The following is a 20,974-nucleotide window of genomic DNA, read 5'->3' on the forward strand; positions in this document are numbered from 1 at the left end:
CCTTAAAGGTGAGACAGACACCTGTTAAAAAGTCCTCAACTCCTTTGCAACTTAACCAAAGAGTCCCCCCTCACATGCAGATGGTGACGCTGCTCTGCTGTTTGCGGGCGCCGCCTCCTTCATCTCCGCCAAAGCACAGATTCAATCTGTCCCACCCATTCATTCTGACTGGCATCCATCAGCTGACCCACTCAGAGACATACGGGCATTCTGTCTCATTCAGTTAAATACACCAGCGCATTGAGGCCTTATCATTTGACCCATCCTTTAAAACACACAAAGGCTCTGTGTGAAGTGGATACTTGTGATGAAAAGGAACAGGAATGTGCTTTATACTAAGAAGTTACCAATATGATGATAAAGAGTCTAAACATTTGACAGGGAGTTTATGATTTTTGAGTGTGGTTGGATGATTTGGGTGTCTAAAAGCTTGACCCAACAAAAAAGCAGGTTGGACTGAAAAGGAAAAGCAGAGATTGGCAACAAATACAGTCAGCAGAGTCAAACAAATCCATAAAGGACGCCGGCAGAAAACAAAAATGAGCAGAAAACATGAACAGGCAGGGACAAAGGAGCGAGTGCTATAGCTTCAGCAGCAAAGATGATGTGACAGAGGACAAGTGTTTTTGTATGGGTATACTGAGTGGAGTTGATGAGGGACAGGTGTGGCTTGATGAAAATGAAGAGCAGGTGTCCACGTTGAGTGTCTAAATCAGGTGATTGGAAAAGGCTGGAAAGTGTTGCCAGAGAGCCCTCAAAAGTTTATTTTTCAACAGCAAAATATCCCATTCAGTGCATATCTTGCTCACAATTCTTTGTTAAACAAATTTATTGGGTCCTTATCAAAAATGTTTATATGCTCTATGTTAAGATTTAGACTGGCACTAGTTTATATTGCTGTTATTAACAAATAACATTAAAAGAAAAAAATCTTTAAAATTTGTCCCATGTATAAAGTTTATAACTGTAGCTTTTTAATATTTGCTGAAAGCGGCACTATAGGAAAAGAAAATTCAAAATAAGATATTTTTCCAGCTTATTTCTCCTGGACATAATTGCACTCAAAATTACATCACTATGAGATTTTGACCTTTTTCTTATACCTCTTAAATTAAGCTTCTGAGAAACAGCCTTCCTTCAATCTCAGCCCAATACTAATTTAAGATCTTAAAATGCTCTTTTTTCCTCTCTGACTACACTGATCTTTATTTGTCTGAAATAATCAGCTTGTGAGATAAGAGATCCAAAAGGAAACTTCAACAAGTCTCAACTCTGTATTTTATCTGTTGTCAGAGTTGAGAAACCTCTGAGAAGCCTATGAGCACAGCAAAGAAACTCCTGCTGATTTATTCTTTTACTCCTGAGGAGGGGTTTAGGAGAAAAATATTAGAATTTTTTTAATTTACATTATAAACTGGTTTTATTTTAAGCGACAAAGAAATGATTATTGGAGTGGCAAATTTTTTCTCTGGGTTCATACATACAGTCTGCACATGATACACTCCTCCTCGTACCACATGGAAGAGATTAAGCCAATTTGTTCACGTTTTAAAGGGTTAAAAGAAAGTAAAAGAACTTCATCTTCATAAAACACAGTGACACGAGCGAATGCAGGCAAGTGACCATCGCCTTCCGAGATAATATTCATGCTGACTGTGCAAAGTGGCTGATGTTATGGACACGGAGAGCTAGTTTGCCAGCTAATGATTGCAAGCTTGCAAGCTCGCAACTCTGCCAGCCAGGTAGCATCTCTCATGTGGGAGCAGTTTGCATTTTTATGACAAATATCATAATATTGACTGGTTAGACACAGCAACAATTTATCTGTGCCACTGGTTGGTAAAACTAAACGGGAGTGAAAACTAACTTAAGAAACTAACAGGGTCATACAGCTCTTTATTAAATTGTACGTGCCGATTATCCTTTGGTTCTTAATATGTTTTTCATAGATGTATGTATTAATTTTCCCACTTTTTTTTCTCAATGCTGTCTTAAATTATTCAGGCTAGTTGGGTAAAGAAAGCCTCTTACTTTATTTTTCTCATAATTGCTATGTGTCCCCATTACTTTGTCCCTGAGATTTTTCTGTGAAATGTGTAATTTGAGCTTTCAAGTTGCACAGTAATTAGGTTTTTTTGTTTTGTTTTGTTTTTTGTTTTATCTTTTATGTGCATCTTCATTTATCTATTGATGTAGTTTCTATAGCTTCTTAACTTAAGTCTTGTCTTATTTGTTTCCTATCCTTGGCATCCCTTTTTTTTTTTTTTTTTTTTTACTTCTCAGCTTGTGACACAGGCAGTTGTTGTCTCTGATTGCTGCTAACACTCCTCCTACTCAGGAAAGGATTTTGCTGGGTGGGTCATTCATTCACAGGTGGATCCTATCATGCAAATAGGTCGTTTTCTCTGTCCTGATTGTTGCTTCGACCTCACCTGATTGTACAAATTGCCATCCCAGCTTTGTTTGACAATGGCTGACAATGGCTTTGTAGCTGAAACACATTCATTTCTGTTTGTTTTGCCAGCATTATGTACATTAATTGTGTGTTTGTTTTGATCCTTGTTGCAACTGTTCACCAGATAAATTGCTCAAGATTTTGTAGTTGAGCCAGCTGCTAGAAATAGGCAATGCAGTAGATCTTGATTCATATTTGATGAGTGCTGTTCGACAGTTTGACCGCAATTCATGAGCAGTGGCCAACATGATTGACAGGTGCGTTAGAAACTGCTTGACTCTGACTGATTGTTTTTGTTTACCTGCAGTGGATTCTTAAGAAAATTTACCAACTAAGGTTTACTTTAGCCTTAACACAAGCGAGTATTTAGAGCAGCAGGACGCTGTATGTGGGACTAAATCAAAATATAATGCAATTCCCGTGTTTATGATAATGAAAGAGCATGTCAATGGTGCAACTTTGGCTCAATGCGACGTATCCTTAAATAACAGTTTGTATGATATCCTATGAATTAGCACCCTTTAAACGACGTTATGTACTTGATGCAAAGTTATGGAGGCTAGTTTTAGGCAAGTAAAGTTCCTGTGTTTAGGTTAGTACATGGGTTATGCGCAAATCACTAGCTCATGATTACTCAGGATAAGTATGAATTTTTGACCATTACATTTTGTAGGAAAACATACAAACAGTGCATGAGAAGAGCCTGAATATTGGCGTGGATAAACATGGAGATCTATGGCTCAGAGGATACATCAGACCCTAGCTACACAGACGATTGTTGTTTTTCATCTTTTCTTGGGATTTGAAAATCCATTATTGTTCTCATTCAAAAGTCATCAAATATCCCCGCTTTTGCAGTGCTTTTGGTGTAAGATTCAGACGCCAAAAGCCACTCTTTTCATCCCCATGATATGCCGCTGGACGTCGTCAGCCGAGAACGCAGCTGGACAGAGCCCTTTGCAGTGTCATTACACGCCGCTTAATTCCTAGACGACACCTTCCGCAGCAGCATGATAAATGGACCATAGGCATCAGTTGAGAATGCGGCTGGACAGAGCCTGTATGTCCAGATCATACAGCAGATTGAAATACTGCCAATAAAGACCTAACATGAAGGTCCCTTCATGTTTGGCAGGAGGGGTGGAGGATGGATCTGACAAATCCTGGACTTTCATGCAGGAGTCCAGTGTTCGCTTCCCGTCTGAATGTGATAGGTTTTTTCTACATCTACACCAAGTGCCTCTTCGGCTTAAACCTAACCATCCGGGTTCTTGCCGCTTAATCCTAACCACTTGTGCCAGCATGTGCATTTGTTGACATCCTGGCGTTGGCTGTTAAGTGCTGTTGTAACCTAAACATAATCCCACATATTTGTGTTGACATCACGGTAGCGGCCTCACAGAACCTAAACAGCAGATGCAGAAGGATACCTGGAATGTAATATGAAGACACGAAATTCCACTGCAAAGCAGTAATACATGACGACATAGGTGAGAGAGCGTTTGGAGTAAACCACCTGAATAGGAGGCCATGGAGTAACTTCAGGCATGTGTGAGGAGGTTTAAACTCTATTGTAGCTTCATTCAAGTCAACTAACACACCGGCCAGCCCTTTACTCTTCCAAAGGAACAGTTGTACAGTCTGTCAGGCTGTCTGTGCTTCTCTGTTTTAACCCGACATCAGACCTCTCTGCCTGGACAGTAGTTTTTGTAATGGAAATGGATAAGAGGAGCCGAGAAATCAAGCGCCCTGATGATCTAGTCAGGCTCAAAGTACTGCTGGGGAAATAGAGCACAGTCTTACTGTAGGGCAAGCCAGAACCCCTGATCCTTTTTTCCCCTCCTTTCATTCATAGGTGCAATCCAACTATCTCTGGTGGTCAGGAGTCAGGCTCCTTCAAAAGCCATAAGTGGTTGATGGAGATGTATTTTACAGGCCATTGTAGGAGTGCCAGGGGCCCGCTGCAGTCAGATATGATCTCCCACCAAAGTAGAGAGAGGTGTGCGATGCTAGTCCAGAGATCTCAGGGGAGAGAGAGAAAGGGAGAGTGAGAGGGCTGCTTTGCACTGTCATATTACATCACACATAGGTGCTGAGGATGAAAAGTCCACGAAAGAGCCAACTACATCAAATACACAACTTGACATCTCTCCATTTCCCACTTAATGTTGCTTTTTTTCTTCTATCTTTATATCTGTGTATCTCATTCAGCGTCCTGCTCGGTATCTCTTGCAAATTACCACTCTCTCTGTGTCTGTAATGCGCTCTCTAGCACGATCGCTCTCATTTTTTTTATTTTCTTTGTCCTTTTTATTTCTTGGAAGTCATCTGTAACAGCCTTGTGTGTAATTTCTCCAGTGCTAGTTGTCTGATTTTATCTTTCTCCCCCCGTCACATACACACACACCCTCAGCCACCCCCTCTGGCAATGTTGGGTGCTCTGCTTGCTTGACAGAGATGTCACAAGAGAGCTATATTTATTAAACTAATGGAATGAGTGAATAACATTTCACCCACCCCAGCACCCAGCGCCTGCCCACACTTGCTCGGGTGGCACAAGCAGCCATCACAGCGGTTGTCGCTCGCTGCTCAGCCTCTGCCGCAGCAGCTGCAAATAATCGTCTCCAGCTCAGTAGCCACACTAATAATCCTCCAGTATAATCTTCAATTAGAACCGCCGCGCTAATCTCTGACAGGAATAATCATGGCGTTTAGCGCCTTTTTGTGTGTATGTGTGTGTGTTTGCGGCGGTGTTGCTCACAAACGTGCCCGGGCGCCGTTTGGGTGTTTGTGAGTCGAAGTAAAGGTCCACTGATTGACAGTGGTTGTGTGTATGTTTAGGGGGGCTTTGAGAGGGAAAAGTGAGCAGCAATTTAAGAGCTGGATTTCCTTGTTAGTGGCGAGATTATATATTATGTCGTGTTCCACAGTCTGACTTCTTTAATGGGGTAAAGGGGAGGAAAAAAAGGCCTAATGGTTTTGGAGGCTCTGAGACAGCTGGCTGCTAAGACTTACAGGGAGGAGGGGGGTGCACTCTCACACTCATTCTTCTTCCTCTCTCCGCTGCTGTCGATCCAATAACACCCCCAACATCCATTCCCTCACATGAAGGAGCAATAACTTGTAGCCCGTCCCTTCGACTCTCCCCTCTGAAAAGATTCTGTGGCTGTTTGTCGCCTTGAGGAAAAAGAGTGAAAGTGCTAGACTGACTAATTCTGTTTTGGGGGCACCTGGGAGTTTGTCAACATCAAATAACAGCCAAATATTCTTCTCAGTGCATAATGTAGTGAACAGACCACCACCCCCTGGTGTGTCCGCTGCCTGGAAGAAAAGCTTACAATTTCCCCTGACACTGTAAAAGTAATGGTGTCACTGCTGTCAAATCCTGTTTATTTACTTTGCATCTACACAAGAAGCCACTGACTGACCATTATTTTTCTCAATAAACCAGCCTGAGGCCCTTAGTTTGGGTCATGCTACAAATATGAGAGAAACATAATCAATTTTACTTGATTACAGATATTTTGTTAGGACTTGTCAATAATTCAGTGTCATCATATGTTTTAGTGGATCTTTTTCTTATTGATTTCTCATTGATTTGAGTTGTTTTCTGTCATCAAAATAAATAATTCCAAGTAGCAATTTGTAATCAGAAATAAACAAAGTGAGAAAGGTTTTGACTATATAAAACTGCTCGTTACAAACCAGTCTCACTCCCAACACTGCTGTTTCGTCAGTGGCCCTCATTGTCAGAACACAACACACTAAGGCAGTCTCTGGCGGCGGTATGTGTGAGTAAATGTAGCATCCAATGCCAGACGAATGTCACGTGATGTATGTGACATTGCGTTAAGTTAGTTAGAAACACACATGTTTTAAGTCAAACCATAATGTTTTTTTCCTAAACCTAAACATGTTTTTGTTGCCTAAACCAAAGGATGTAAACCTCAAGACAAAGTTTTTAACTAAACATTCTAAGTTTATTTTGAAAATGATGCATTTAAAAGACAAATGACTTTATGTATTCAACATGCAGAAGCTGTTATTTCCCTGTGAAAACAGGGAAAAGACACAATGCATGAAAAAAGCATATATTGACATGCCATTCATGAGCATCCAAAGCTGACACAGGAGGGGTACCTGGGACGTCATATTGTGAAGTGTACAGGGCCACGGATAAGCGTCAATAATTGATGAGTTAAGAGTTAGGATGTGTTGTTGATTGTGAACCATGATTTGCGTATTTTATGTGTAATCTTGTTTTGTGACATTGATTTTCACCATATGAAACTATATGTTAGTACTGGAGAGAATTTCAAGGGCCCAATTGCTCTCAAGTAATTTGATTAGACTTTGGCAAACAGATGGGATCAAATCCTGAAAGTGGATGGTTCAAAGGAAGAAAAAAAAGGATTCAGCAATAAGATTACATCATATAATCAGTTTGGGTTTTGACCTGGATCAAACCTTCAGCATGCGTTCTTCCAAACTTTTAGTAGGATTAGTGTAGGATTGGGATACTTTTAATCCAAAAAATCTGGATTATCCAGGTCCCACCAGAAACGTGGGTTCAGGGTGGATTTCAGGATCAAAATGCAAAAACTTCTAAATTGGACAAATATATTTACATATATTTATATTTTGCACTTGATTTGTTTAATCACTTTAGTAATGAAGTAGATACAGTTATCCCCCAAATAGCTATCACTATCAAACAAAATTATTTGAATTTTTACTTCCCTTAATCTTTTTGTATTAATTGCAATAAGAACGTCATTAAACAGTTGTATTCCTCATACTGTTTTCTGTTTTTGTAAATAACATCACTTAAAGTGACCCCACACTGACTACTGTATCTGTTGTTCTTTACGTAGCTGCCTACATCGTGATAAGCAGTCCCACTAAGAGCACTGGGTACCCAGATTTGGTAATCTTTAAAAGTTTGTATGTGGGTCAGGGTGATCTAATACAATGTTACTATAAAAAAAAATGGTGCTAAAGTACTGATCCTGATCCTGGATAGTGAAGCGTGGGATTGTCATCCAAATCTTTTGAACAAGTACTATATGTTGAAATCTGACATGTGCATTGGTGCCTTTCCAGAGCTCTGTTAGCTATATTAGCTATAAACTGGATGTCAGTCTGCAAGCATAAATCAGTAGCCTGAGTCACCTTGCATTTGATGTATAGTGACCCTTAACATCTTATGTCAATAGATGGGTTGGTGAGTGACGGGGAGTTCCTAGACATCACAGAGATCAAGAGGCAGCAGGCTGAGGACTACGAATGCATCACCAACAACGGAGTGGCTCCACCCGATCAGCGCAAGGTCAAGGTCACAGTCAACTGTAAGTATTCCTCTCTGCACCACAACAACAGCTCAGTGGTGATAATTCAGCTCACACTAGACCTACGGTGTTATAGAACAATGATGTATTAATGATATATGTTAATACTTCAGATGCATTATTATGTATGAATTCATACATTTGAATTTTGCTCTCTCTGGAGGGGATCTGCAACCCTGTGCTGACCTGGCTCTACGTTTCGGAGAGGGCTGATGTATACTAATTGCTGAATTCCCTACTTCTGTTTGTCCATTATTTTCTCCTTTGTTTTCTCTGCCAGACCCCCCCATGATCACAGACATGAAGAACATGCCAGCCCATTTGGGTAAGACGGCCATCTTGCGCTGCGAAGCCATGGCAGTCCCACCAGCCTCCTTTGAGTGGTACAGAGATGACCACAGGTGAGAACGCCACAGAGTTCAGGGCTCCTCTTCACATTAAGCTCCATCTAAAATGCATGTTTCCTTTGACTTTGGTTCTCACTCTGCAGAGGCTTTTTTACACACACAATCAAGATTTTTGAAAAATGCTCTACAGAGTCCATAAACACCAGCTTCTGAAACAATGATGTACAGTGGGCCTGCTCAGACACAGTTTGGAGGCTGTAGAGGACAACTTTCCCTCTAGTGGAGCCGATCACATAGGTGTCATCATTAACCCGTGCTTTCATTTTATGACGATTAGTCAATGTCTCAGTGCAGCGTCTGGTTAACATCCAGCTTTTATGAGTCTCAACTGAATCACTGTTTTACACTATTTTATATAGAAAGTTCATGAATGCGTTCTGGGTTTTGATAGACTTCAAACTCTGCTAAAAAACTACATATACACGGAACACAAATGCAAACACAACACTTTTGTTTTTGCTCCCATTTTACACAGGTTTAAGTAAAAATATGACTATTTTTATATACATAATAGATAGTGAGCACTTCTCCTTTTCCAAAATAATGCATCAACCAGACAGGTGTGGCATAACAAGGTGCTGATTAAGTGTGCCTTGGGATGTTCTTAACAAAAAGATCACACAATACAACGCTACTGATGTTGCAGTTGCTGTTGTAGTTTTGAGTTTAAATTTTGTTCAGTGTTAATCATGTAAAGACTTCATTACATATATTCTATCTTTCTTTTAAACAGATGTTTGGGAAATACATACAAAACAATCAAAGATCTGGTTTTTATGCTACAGAGGAGAGCTATAAGAATTTTACAATAAGAAAAGCACAGTTCATGTATCAAGTAAAAAATAGGACGCTTCCGTACTGGTTGTATCCAGAAGTTGCTCGTAACTGGAGTGAGTCAGCATGAACTAAGGGGACTTTGTATGTTCACAAAAGGAAAGATAAAAAATGAATACAAAACACAGATATATGAGAAAGACTTACATATACAGAATTTTTGTTTGGGACTTTTGAGTACATATGATATAGATATATTATGTTTTTCCTGTTTCTGTCATTTTATTGTATAAATGTAAAGGGAGACAGTACAAAAAATACATGTAAAATGGGTAGGTAAGTTAAAGCTTCAGCCTACAACCTTTTGGATAGCAAAACTAGCTTTGGTTTGTCACTGCTTTAAAAGTAATGACTTTTTCAGGTGTATATTTGAGTTGTATTAGCTGAAAAATGGTGAAACTACACTAAACCAATCAGTTGTCTGACAACAGAAACAGAAAGTATGATAATGAGAAGAGTGAAACAGAGTTCTGCAGTATGTAAAAACAACAGTATACAGTGGGTGTTAACACAGAAAACGAGGGAGCAGAACAGAGATATAACAAGCTGAGACTCGGCAGAATCATTTGGCTGCATCTGTCAGTGGGGACATGAGATCTTTACAAAAACAATCTGACTTCAGTGGACGTAGTCTTGGCTGCCATCCATTCGCCTCACCTCTGACACCAGTATAGGTCTGAGGTAATCATGTATGTTTTTGCCATCTCTGGAGAAATATTAGCTTGTTGGAAAGCTATTTGCTCTCCATTACCCACACATAACCCATCCTTCCAAGTTTGTAAAAGGTCCCACAGAGTGTATGGGAGTTAGGATGATTTGGCATCAGCCGAAGTAAGATGCAGACGTACTTAGACAAGCCTTTGCCAGCTAGAGAGAGCTGTTAATAGAGTATAATGTGCCCCAGCAGGAGGTGTGTTATTTATGGACTGTTAGATTCACTATTAGTGCAAGGTGAGACAGAGCCGGTGTGTGGAGGGGGACTGTGTTGCTTGGTTGTCTCCGGAGAGACGAAGAAAAGAAGCCTGTTATGCGGGCTGAGTCACTAGGTGTGATGTTATGTGGTGTTCTCTTTTTTTTCTGTCACCCATTTTTTCTCTCTTCTTCTTCCTGCTTCCTTCCCTCACTTTCGCGCCCCCACCACTACCACCTAGGCCGGTTGAGAGTGACAACACCCTGAGGATCAAAAACGAGAAGACGCGCTCACTGTTGCTGTTCACCAATGTGACAGAGAAACACTTTGGCAACTACACCTGCTTTGCCTCGAACCGTCTGGGGGCTTCCAACGCCAGCATGCTGCTCTTTCGTAAGTTATCACATTGAAGAACATGCGGGTCCATGCACAGGGTACACATCGAGAACATAAGCATGATCACATTTATCTGGTGTGACTAGCAAACAGACGTGACATACTACCGCAAAATGATGCTCATGCGATGGCACTCTGTTTTTCCGTCTTCGCGCTGTCTCATTTTTGCTCTGCACACAGCACAAGCATTTTCTCAGCCCTCTCCTATCTCCCTCTCCCTATTTTCGTTATTCTCCGCCCCATTAAAGCTTTGCTTGCCTATATTACCTTCTTTCTCTCTCCCTCGTTCACTCATGCTCTCACCCTCCATCTCTCGTCCATACACATTCCCGCGTGCACACACACAGACTGTCGCTCTGCTCTGTCCCGTTACCCAAGAAGTTGTCATTTCTCTCCAAGCCCAATTCACATTAACCGTCCCCAATGAGCGATTTCCTACCCTTCCATTTCCCGCCACCCACCCTCCCCCCTTTTACTGCATTCAGCATTACCATCTTAAGTGAGTCCTTCATCTATCCCCTTTCTTCTTTCATTCCTTTACCCATTATCTCGGCCAGTCTCCCTTCAATGACTCACTCCGCCGTCAGACCCATACATCTTCCTGCTCTCTTCCTCCACCACTGCTGCCACTTCTGTCAGCCTATCTCTCCATCATCTGTCCTTCTGCCTCTTCCTTCCTTCCTAATCTCCTCCTGCCATCATTAGAACACAACAAACCCCCTTTCTGTTCTGGACCAGGCACGGAAAATCGGACCATAATCGGATACTTTTGTGGCATTTGTATTCATACGCTGTCCCTCACTGTCATTGCCTCCTCCTCCTCCGACTTTGTCGTCATGCTTTTGTACCTCTTTGTTCACCATTTTAAAAGGTGCCACATGTAGCATTTAATATCAACAACCCACTATCACATCAAAATTGGCACATTATTGTAATTACCCTCAACCAGTGAGCCCATTACTGACACCACTGGCAGCCTGTGCTAGCTTTTACTCCACACCGTTACATTAAAAGCTATCAGGTTACAGTTTGGAAATCGACTAGATTGCCTAATGGCACAAAACAGAAGGAGAGAAGGTAAATTAAGGTTTTCTTACAATTGTCCTTTCAGTTGTGATGAAATTTTACATGCCTGATCTACCATCCTCAATTGTATATTAAAAATCGTTGACTTTTTTGCTTTCTAGAGAACCATTATTAAGATATCCCTACAGCATTTAATGGCTTTGCAACTTAAGATTCACCATGTTACTGTACTGAATTACATAATTCAACAGACTTTTCTCTCTTTAGGCATTTTGACTTGTCAAACACAGGTGTAACTGATGACTAAATAAGGGTTTCGTTTCATTGAGGTGTCCTGTTGCCAGGCTGCTTGTATTGTGCATGCTGGCTCAGATTTCTGGCACACATAAATGGAACAGAGCCATTATAAATGTTATTAGTTTTGCCTTTGTCAGACAAGTCAAAATGTAATTCCTGAACATGTTAACTTAAGCTTTTCACAGCTTTGTAATTTGAGATAAACTATATATACATGTTATTAAACAAAGAAATTCAACGGCCTTTTCTCACGGTGGTCAGTAAGACGTATCAAATAGGTATAACTAATCACATTAATGACGGCTGTGTGCTCGTGCTGCAGTAACTGCTCAGGGACTTGCCTTTCAGGCACACCAATGATGTCGATAGTTTCACTTATGTTTGACAAGAGAAAAATGACAATCGTTAATGGCCTATAACAATTTAACTCCAGTATTTCATGGCTTTGTAACTTGAGATTAACCATGTTAACATGTTGGTAAATTAGAAAATTCGATAGCCCTCTGTCATGGTGGTTATTTAGACGTGTGAAATAGGTGTAACTAATAACATTCATATTGGCTGCATTCCAATTAGGTGTTTCAGTGTCAGTGTTGTGCATATAGGGTTCAGTTGTGTGTCTTTCTGAGACACCCAAAAGGTAAAGAGCCAACAGTAAAGTTATTAGTGTGACCTGTGTTTGAAAAGTCAAAATGTCAGCTCTGGTGGTTAACATTAATGCATGTTAACCCTATAATGACTGTAACATACTTAAAATTTCCCATTTTAAGTACACACTGATGCTCAGTCATTCTTACTTAAAATGAAATGTTGATTATAGTATATGAAGTTCTAATTTCGAAAAAAAAAACAAAACACCGTATCACTGTTGTAATGCACAGGCGAGGTCTTAAAGGAGATTTATACAATATTCAGATTCCGTTGGCTATCAGATAATGGTGCTATCAGCGCCAACAGTGCTAACAACAGTAGCGATGCTGACAGAGCTAACGGTTTTAAAAAGCGGGGAAACCAGAGGGTGGGTGTTACACCTCAGTAACAACGCCGATATCAGTAGGGCGAGCAGGGTGCAGAGTCGTGGCTATTAGCTGGCCAGTGCGATACACACATGCACTAACATGCATGCATGGCTGCACTACCACAACAACAAACAGGGAAGCTAAAATTACAACACACACACAGGTTGAATGATTTCATTCTCTGCTCAGGACTCTATTAGGTCTCATTGATAGTCTTTTTTTCAAATATCCTTATCACATCTTACGGTCAAATCTTGCTTGAACTACGCTGCACTGTCCCCATCATCTCAGGTGGTACTGCTCCATTTCATCTGCATCTGTAAGCATTCAAAAAATGTGCAGAAATACAGAAAAAATGAACAGCGAGTACGAACAGAGGACTTCATCTGTGTCTGTATCTGATGTTTAGCATAAAAGAGTCCTTGCTCCACTATATCTTTACATAGCAAACTAGTGGTTTGCTGCTATATTAATGCTCTGAATGTCATATAGCCTACAGTTCCTTTAAATGTTAATGAGTAATTATGCCAAGGTATCAGAGTATGATTAATTAATTGTAATAATAATCTTTCCTGTGTTTTTAACTTTAAGCGTTTCTCCTTTTCCCCTCCCTTCTCTCTTCTTTTGGTTCATCTCTTGTCCTTCTAGGACCGGGGGCCATACAGGGGCGAGGGACCGGATTACATGCAGGGATGAGTGTCAGCGTGTGTGTTTGGGTTTCCCTCTCTACTGTTCTTCTGCTGAAGGTGTAAAGATCGAGAGCGCCACCTGGAATTGTCCCTAAAACGTCCCAAAAAAAGCCCCCCCGCCTCGACCCCTCCCTCCCCACCCCTCTCTACGGAAGGAAGAAGGAAATGAAATTCTTTAATTACAAACCCATCACTGTGAACAAAAAGAATATGCATTATTCCAGGAGCCATTGAATCATTACATCAAACACACGACCACATTACCCCCCTCAAATCCCCCCGAAACCCCCCCCCCCTCAATTCAATTTCGAGGTCAAAACCATTGTCAACATCTCTTCCTTTCTCTCACACACACTGTCTGTCTCTCTCTTTTGTCTCCCAGAATGCCTTGCAGATTTGTCTGACTCGGTACTTCCTCACTTTGTTTTCCCTTCATTATTACCACCGGGCCGATGTTGATAGAGAGTGTATATTAACGATTATTGTGTCGGTGATCAATGAGAAAAAAAGATAATCTAACAACTGGACGATCATTTATGTAATATACTACATAGACTAATGACTGACCTACAATGTTTGCCTTATGGAAACGATACATAAAGTCTCAATATTATGGTGGATATTTATGGAAATTATAGTTATAATGTGGTACTGATGGTCATGTGACCTTTTGAAAATTGTCCAAGTGGTGGCCATGTGAAGTGTCACCTTTGATCACACACACACACACCTACACACACACACACACACATATGTATGGCTTTTTGATTTTAACTGTGTAGCAGTGAAGCTGCTATGAATGATGTCAAAATGTATAAAAAAAAAAGGGTGGGTGGTGACGGCGTCAGTCTTAACTACCCCTTTATGTAATTTGGGGGGTTTATACCACGGTTTCGCATGTAGACCCCCTCACTACCCAAACCTTTTTAGCCCCCTCCACCCCGCCCCTCTGTTCAATGTGCTCTGTCTAGTCGCCCTTCGCATCGCTATAGTGTTCTCTGCTCCGTGTCAGCCCCCTTCCTCACTCCGTCTTCCTCCCCAGTGTAAATATATGCAGTACAGAGGCCACGCCGGCGGCCTCAGGTTGCCTGGCGCCGAACGACATCTCCCATCAGCCTCGACTAGGCTCCAGTTTTCCGAAGCAGCAAGAGACTGTCAATGACAACAATATCTTCTGTTTCGAAGCTGTGGCTCCATCATCTTTGTCGCTTGTTGATAGCATGTACCGGTTAGAGATGTTCCTGTTGTGAGTCCATACTCCCTTCACTCCCTCCCTCCCCCTCCCCTCCTTCCCTGCACTGTGTCTGTTTTACTCTGCAAGGTTACCTGCTTTTACTTTTTTGGTGTTAATAATAGTACAGATGATGATGATGTTAATAAGTATTTGAATAACTATGAATAGTAATTTCATGTGAGAAAAAAAAAGAACAAATTCCGATGGTAATGAGCCGTGCGTGGGAAAATAATTTTTGTACTTTACTCTGAGAGGTCATACATGCTGAACGACTACAATGAAAAAAATGAAAAAAAAAAAAAAAGACATGTAAAGTTTTCGAAGTGATGTGCTCTATTTTGCCATGACAAGCTTTTTAAAAACGCATTTGAAACAGTCTGAGGGATTATTTCATCCAGGTCCAGAGGCAGTGAATGATGATCTAATTTATAATTTGTAACAGTTTATGTACTGGACTCTTTTTTGCCATGCTGTTAACTGCATCACACACACACACATTTACAGCATATTTGTCCACTTATCATAGTGTGTGTCTCTCCGACCAGCTAGATAAATGATTTGGATCCATGTCAGTCTCTGATCGTGGCTGTAAGTCGGTTCTTGTTCGGCCAGACCGCGGGGAGATAAAGATGTAATTAGCCGTTACCTGTGGCTGGCTAAGTGAAGGAGCCTGGGCTCCACCTGTCCCTCCTGCCAGCCAGTGATGGCCCCCATAAATCAAGCTCAATCCTGCCACTGACAGGAATCCGCTTCAAGGACAACCTTGCCTTGGTGCAACAGTACTCCCTCCGATGTGTACCTGTGACATGCAGGCATGGGCACTACAAACCCCTGTGGCACAATTATCCATCCACTGCTCCCACACAGCACAAACAGTGGGAGGTAAGCCCATATTTCAATACAGTGGTTTCTCCGCTGAAACACTGTCCCACTCACATGCAGCGACTATATGCAAATTTGCCATAACGAGCCTGCACGGAGAGATGAGTTTACCCCGGCTGAACCCTTACTACTGCGACCTTAAAGGGGAATTACTCAGTATTGAATCAATTGTCTGAATGTGTTCTGTTTGATTCTGTTTCAAACCAGCAATAACCCCTAACTCTACTGTGCAAGAGGTATCAGATATGGTTAAAGCTGTGGTGTAATATCTGAAAAAAATTACATTAACAAGGTATATCAAATAAGTCTGTTGTTGTACTTTTACTGTGTACAGTACTCTGAAATGATTGTGAAGCTCTGTTTAAATGGCCCTTAATCGAAAAACACTACATGTTGTACTCAAAAAGTCTTGCCCTCTGCGTTGTAGTCGGGTCGTCTGTGTGACAGAGCACACTCTTTGTGCATGCATCTTGTTGCTCCAAAAATAATGATGGATTCCATTTCAAGCACAAGAGCAGGTCGTTTTGTACGTGCTTCTTTTTTTTCTGTCTCAGTCACTTTTTCCATCCTCTCTCGGTCTTACATGCTGTTTTTGTTTCTTTTGTTTTCCACTCAAATTCTGTACACTGTTCCATGTCAGCGTCCCACTGGGTCTGTCAGTGGCATATAACATCTGTATGTACATAATCTGTCCTTGATGAAGAAAAACAACAAAAAATAGAAGAAAACACAGACAAAAAAATAACACACTGTCATGTTTCTCAATGTGGGTTTGAAAAAAAAGCACGTCAGTGTTCGTGTATGGGTGGATTTTGAAAAAAAAAAAAAAGAAAAAAATTAACATCGTATGTTGTGTTCAGGTTTATGGGTAATGGGTCCAGATGGAGGGGGATATATGACTTGAAATAGTGGAGTGGTGATGAACAGAATGTGGGCATTTATACAAACAAGCAGCAAACGAACATGTTTTCATGAGTCATGATGTATCATGTAAATGTATCACACTTCTGGTGCGAGTGAGAACGACTGGAGAGGGTGTGGGCACGGAGGCAGCAGATCTCTTGGGTGCACAAAATGAGGGTAGAGGAGGATGCTGTCGAGAGAGAGAACTCAGTCCGACGGGCCTCTGGGAGGATACGCTGACAATGCAAATCCAAAGGGGAGAGCCAGAGGGAGATGGGATGACACTAACCAGACTGTGAACCCTCCAGTTAGGGTGAAGAAGACAGACAGGCGCTTATATTGCATTTCCAAACTTGAGCGCTGTGGTCTTTCCCAGGGGAAGGTGTACCACACTCTATTTACGGTTTGCACTATGTAATATGAATAGCATTAACATAGCCTTGATCACAAACACAGTCTGGCCTACTTCAAGTATATAAATAACAACCCGACTGGGGTTCAATGAGTTTACAGTGATTTAAACAAGACGTTTGCTCTGCCCCTAATTGCATTCGGCGCACCCTGATGAGAAAGTGTTGATTGGCTCCTGCAGCTGAAGGTTGTGATCTGTTTACAGAATTTTTGTTAATAAGGTGCAATGAAGATGTTGTTTTGAGCTCACATAACAAGCACGTAGTGCCAGTTTACAGTACACAACATAGCGCTGCACTTTATCTGTACTTTTGTTCATAATAAGATTTAATCAGTGGGTGATAGCTGGAAAAGGAGGTGAATGTATATAGTTTTTTGTTAACATAGTGCAATGTTTAGACATGGATTTTAGGAATATGGTTTGTAAATTACCTTGAAATATATTTAACAGTTTTCAGAGCACTGTGCCTTTGCAGACAGGAGTCATGTAATTAAGCTCTAAAGGTGTAAGGACAGATACCACACATCGTTTCTGAACTGTTGTAGTAAAATAATTACGGTGCTTTAAAGCCAAGGCTGTAGAAAAGCAAAATAAGTGTAAGCCTCGGACGAAGGTTTGAATGTACTGCTTATTCGCTGTAGCTTTTTCTACAACACCCTCCTTACATAGAACAGATCCCGGACCGACTTTCAATTCAGAATGCAATGGTTAATCAATACATTCGACTCAATGGCTTTGGAATAGAGCAATTTCTCCCCGGCCGGCCGTACCAGGTCCCCAGAAGCTGAATTGATCAAGTGTCTATAGACCAGCGTTAGAACAGAGAGCATAATTCATCATGCCTGATACAAGACACCCCTAATTGCGCATCGATTTTAAACCCTTCTCTGAAACTATTTGGGCAAGCTGTAATGTCAGCTCAGTAAACTATGTGTTCAGAGCTGCGGTTCAGATCCAGGGAATGAAGAATTATTCATTTGTTTTTCTTTTCAAGTCAATCCCGGCTGGTATTTGTTTTTGCCACATAATAAAGTGTTAACCGTACATTCTCCCCAGGGCTCTTACACTCTATATGCAATTCAGTGGGTGCTGCAATGTTACATTTATTCGTAGGCAGAGATGTAACCTGGATCATATCACAGTTGCCAATTTCAGCAGCTATTGACACTGTGTATCTGCAGGCTTATGTCTGGATGTAAAATACACAAAGATAAGATGTGAGCGCGCGGTGCAATAGGAAGAAATCATATATAACTGATTATAATTTAATGTGAGAAATTGCAAGCATTGCAGAGTCAGTATAATAAAAGGCTTGTGTGACAATTATATATGACTGATTATCGTCGTTCGAAATCCCGTTGCTCACGTCCTTTACAGCAAAGCATGCCTAATTCTCATATATTATCCTAATTATCCATTGTTTACCAACTATCTACAGGCTCATTCACTTCACATGGGCAAAGTCCATGTTGCAAGTCTATTAAGGCCCAGTACTTTTCCATTACCACAGCTAATGAGTGCATTAGTATACAGCATGCTAGACAGGACTGTGACGGGGTAACCGTGAACACGAGCACACTTCAGGTGTTTGAAAATGGCATCAGAACTGTTAATTAAAAAGTCGCGTGACAGTTGCAGAGTGAAGATCAGGATTCATGTTTATTGATTAATTGCTGTAATTAGACAGGGATAGATAGATAAATAGATAAATAGATAGATAGATAGATAGATAGATAGATAGATAGATAGATAGATAGATAGATAGATAGATAGCTGTAATGCTGCGTTTAGTGATATTAGTAGTTAAAAAGATTCTTTAGATATCATTCAGTTCAGGTGTTTTGTACATATACAAAACCTCAGCTAGCAGCAAAGATGTTGGGCCACCGAGACAGCAACCTTGCCCTCTCCATTACCGTGACCACAGATGGCGTCTTGTCAATCACTCACCTCCCGATGAACAGGAGCGTCTGGCTAATTAACAGCGTGCTGCACTCCACCAGCTGAGCAACAGTAACGCTCGCATGGACCGGGCGACACAATGGAGGCATCTCGCCCACCACGTCTCCCCTAGTCATTAAGTCGCCCACCTCACATCTCCAACATAGAAAGAGTCCCATTACTTGGCCTCTCTTGAATCACCAGCCCACGCCTGGCATTTTCCTTGTCAATCAACCGAGGGGTAAATATTGGTTGTGATGCTGAGAACTGACAGGGGAAACTTGGATTTCTTTCACAAGTGACAGCACCAACTGGTGTTTTTGTGCTGATTTATATTGCAGTTATGAGGTGGCGGGGCTGCGGTGAAGTCACCGATGCGGGCTACAAGTGTCTTATTACTGTGCAAGGTGCGCTGGAGGCTGGGATGACATGACAGGATGTATGATAGGGGCTGGTCATGTGCTGTGTGCCTCAAGAGGGGCAATAACAGCGAGCAGGAACCTCTCGCTGCAGACTAATGGAAAATGTCTCATTTGGAAACTAATAACAAATTTGACCAGAAGAGAACCCACCGTGGATAATTGAGGGAATGAGTTGGATTAGGTTAGTGTTGAATGTGGAACCCATCTGTCCCTCTCTACGCTCCTTCTCTCGCTCTCTCTCTCTACACACACACACATTTGGTTCCCTTCATTCTTCCTGTCCTCTGTTTCTTTTTGTGTGGAGATAACCTGTAAAAAGTTGTGCCCTCCACCACCCAGTAGTCCAGGTTTGCTCACTCTGCTGTCGCTGATTTAAATGATGTGTTTGTGTGTGTGTGTGTGTGTGTGTGTGTGTGTGTGTGTGTGTGTGTGTGTGTGTGTACCTGTGAGTCTAGGCGTGTATTGAGCTCCAAAATGAGCATGAGTAATTCAAGGGGCTTCACATGCGAGCATTAAACAGTAAGCGCATGTATGTGTGTGTGTGTGTGTGTGTGTGTGTGTGTGTGTGTGTGTGTGTGTGTGTGTGTGTGCGCGTGTGTATTCTGTGAGCTGCACAGAGCAGGCATGTTTGGTTCATTCATAACCTGAATTACAGGCATTATTGTGTTTCTCAAAAATCTCATCAATGTAAACACAAGAAAAACAATGAAAGGAACAAAACATTTGTCTTCCACCCTGACAGATGTTCAGTGCTGTGAAGCGATGATTGTACTTCTTTTTTGATCCGTTTAGTTTCTGAACTTGTCTTCTTTGACTTTTATTTTTCAGTGTGTTTTTCTTTTCTTTTTTTTTTTTTTTTTTTTCAAAATCCATGAAGTGGAGTTAAAAATCATATCAAGTGGAGGGAGACAAAAAAATAAAAATCAGTTTTGTTTTTAACAGAACTCGCCGTGTGTGGTTTGTTGCTGGGAGCGAGGCTGTGTGTTGGCCCCTGTGGTTGGAAAGGAGGTGAGGTCAGGCGAGTTGCTTCAGCTTGCTTTTTGACTTCCTGCTGAGTAAAGAGCCTCAGCTTTTGTTGTGTCTGCAGGTTTGAGCTTTTTTATTAAGATGTGTGAATGTTTGGTTTGATCAGTGTCTGTCAGAATAAGTGGACAACATGGGATTTAAATGCTATTAGTGGGTGATAACTTCACAACAGAAATGATCTTTTGTCATTGCACATCATTAATATGAAAATTACTCATTTTAACCAGTTTGCCTGGGTCCATTTTGATTAACACTGGCTGTTGTCATGTGGTTAGTGTTAATTTCTCTCTGGGAGGAAACTCTCCACTTGTCCCCCATAATGTTGATGACAAACATCTGTGTCTCCTTATCTTCAACTTCAACACAGCTCCACATGTTTAGTCATTTATTGTCAATCAAATCAGCTTTTGGGAGCTAATCTTCTCTAATTCATTGTAATAGCAAATTTCTGTTTGTTTATATCTGTCCAGAGACGACTTTTTTCAGTCTAGGGAGGAACACAATCAAGTTGTATTCCATTCAAATTGTGTGGGAAAAAACAAACAATCAACAATAATCCCTGCATAATATTTTGACAAAGGTTTCAAAAAACAAGAAAATAAGGGAATGTCAAGAGTATCTATTAGATATTTATAGTTAAATTGAGTTCAAACTTCACTTACACACACACACACTAGACATTGAGCCAACACAGGCTGTTTAAGTGTTGTTTGATAAAATATACTATAACACGGGTCCACAAAGAAGGAAGTGTATTCATCTGATATGTAGGA

At 41.1% G+C, this 20,974-nt stretch overlaps 1 protein-coding gene and 1 long non-coding RNA gene across 3 annotated transcripts in view; one reads left to right on the forward strand and one right to left on the reverse strand.

Annotated features, from left to right (window-relative positions):
• iglon5 (IgLON family member 5) overlaps positions 1-20,035 on the forward strand; it is a 118,550-nt gene extending 98,515 nt beyond the window's left edge. Inside the window, exons 5-8 of the mRNA XM_042490323.2 lie at positions 7,672-7,803; positions 8,084-8,204; positions 10,196-10,347; positions 13,341-20,035. Coding sequence (XP_042346257.1) covers positions 7,672-7,803; positions 8,084-8,204; positions 10,196-10,347; positions 13,341-13,444 — 509 coding nt within the window. The 3' untranslated portion in view covers positions 13,445-20,035. The remainder of the gene's footprint in view (positions 1-7,671; positions 7,804-8,083; positions 8,205-10,195; positions 10,348-13,340) is intronic.
• LOC148188249 (uncharacterized) overlaps positions 1-20,974 on the reverse strand; it is a 158,244-nt gene that overhangs the window by 135,129 nt on the left and 2,141 nt on the right. The window lies entirely within an intron of this gene.

This window comes from Plectropomus leopardus, chromosome 11, assembly GCF_026936395.1.
Source record: "Plectropomus leopardus strain MGB_pleo_1.0 chromosome 11, ASM2693639v1, whole genome shotgun sequence".
NCBI lineage: Eukaryota > Metazoa > Chordata > Actinopteri > Perciformes > Serranidae > Plectropomus > Plectropomus leopardus.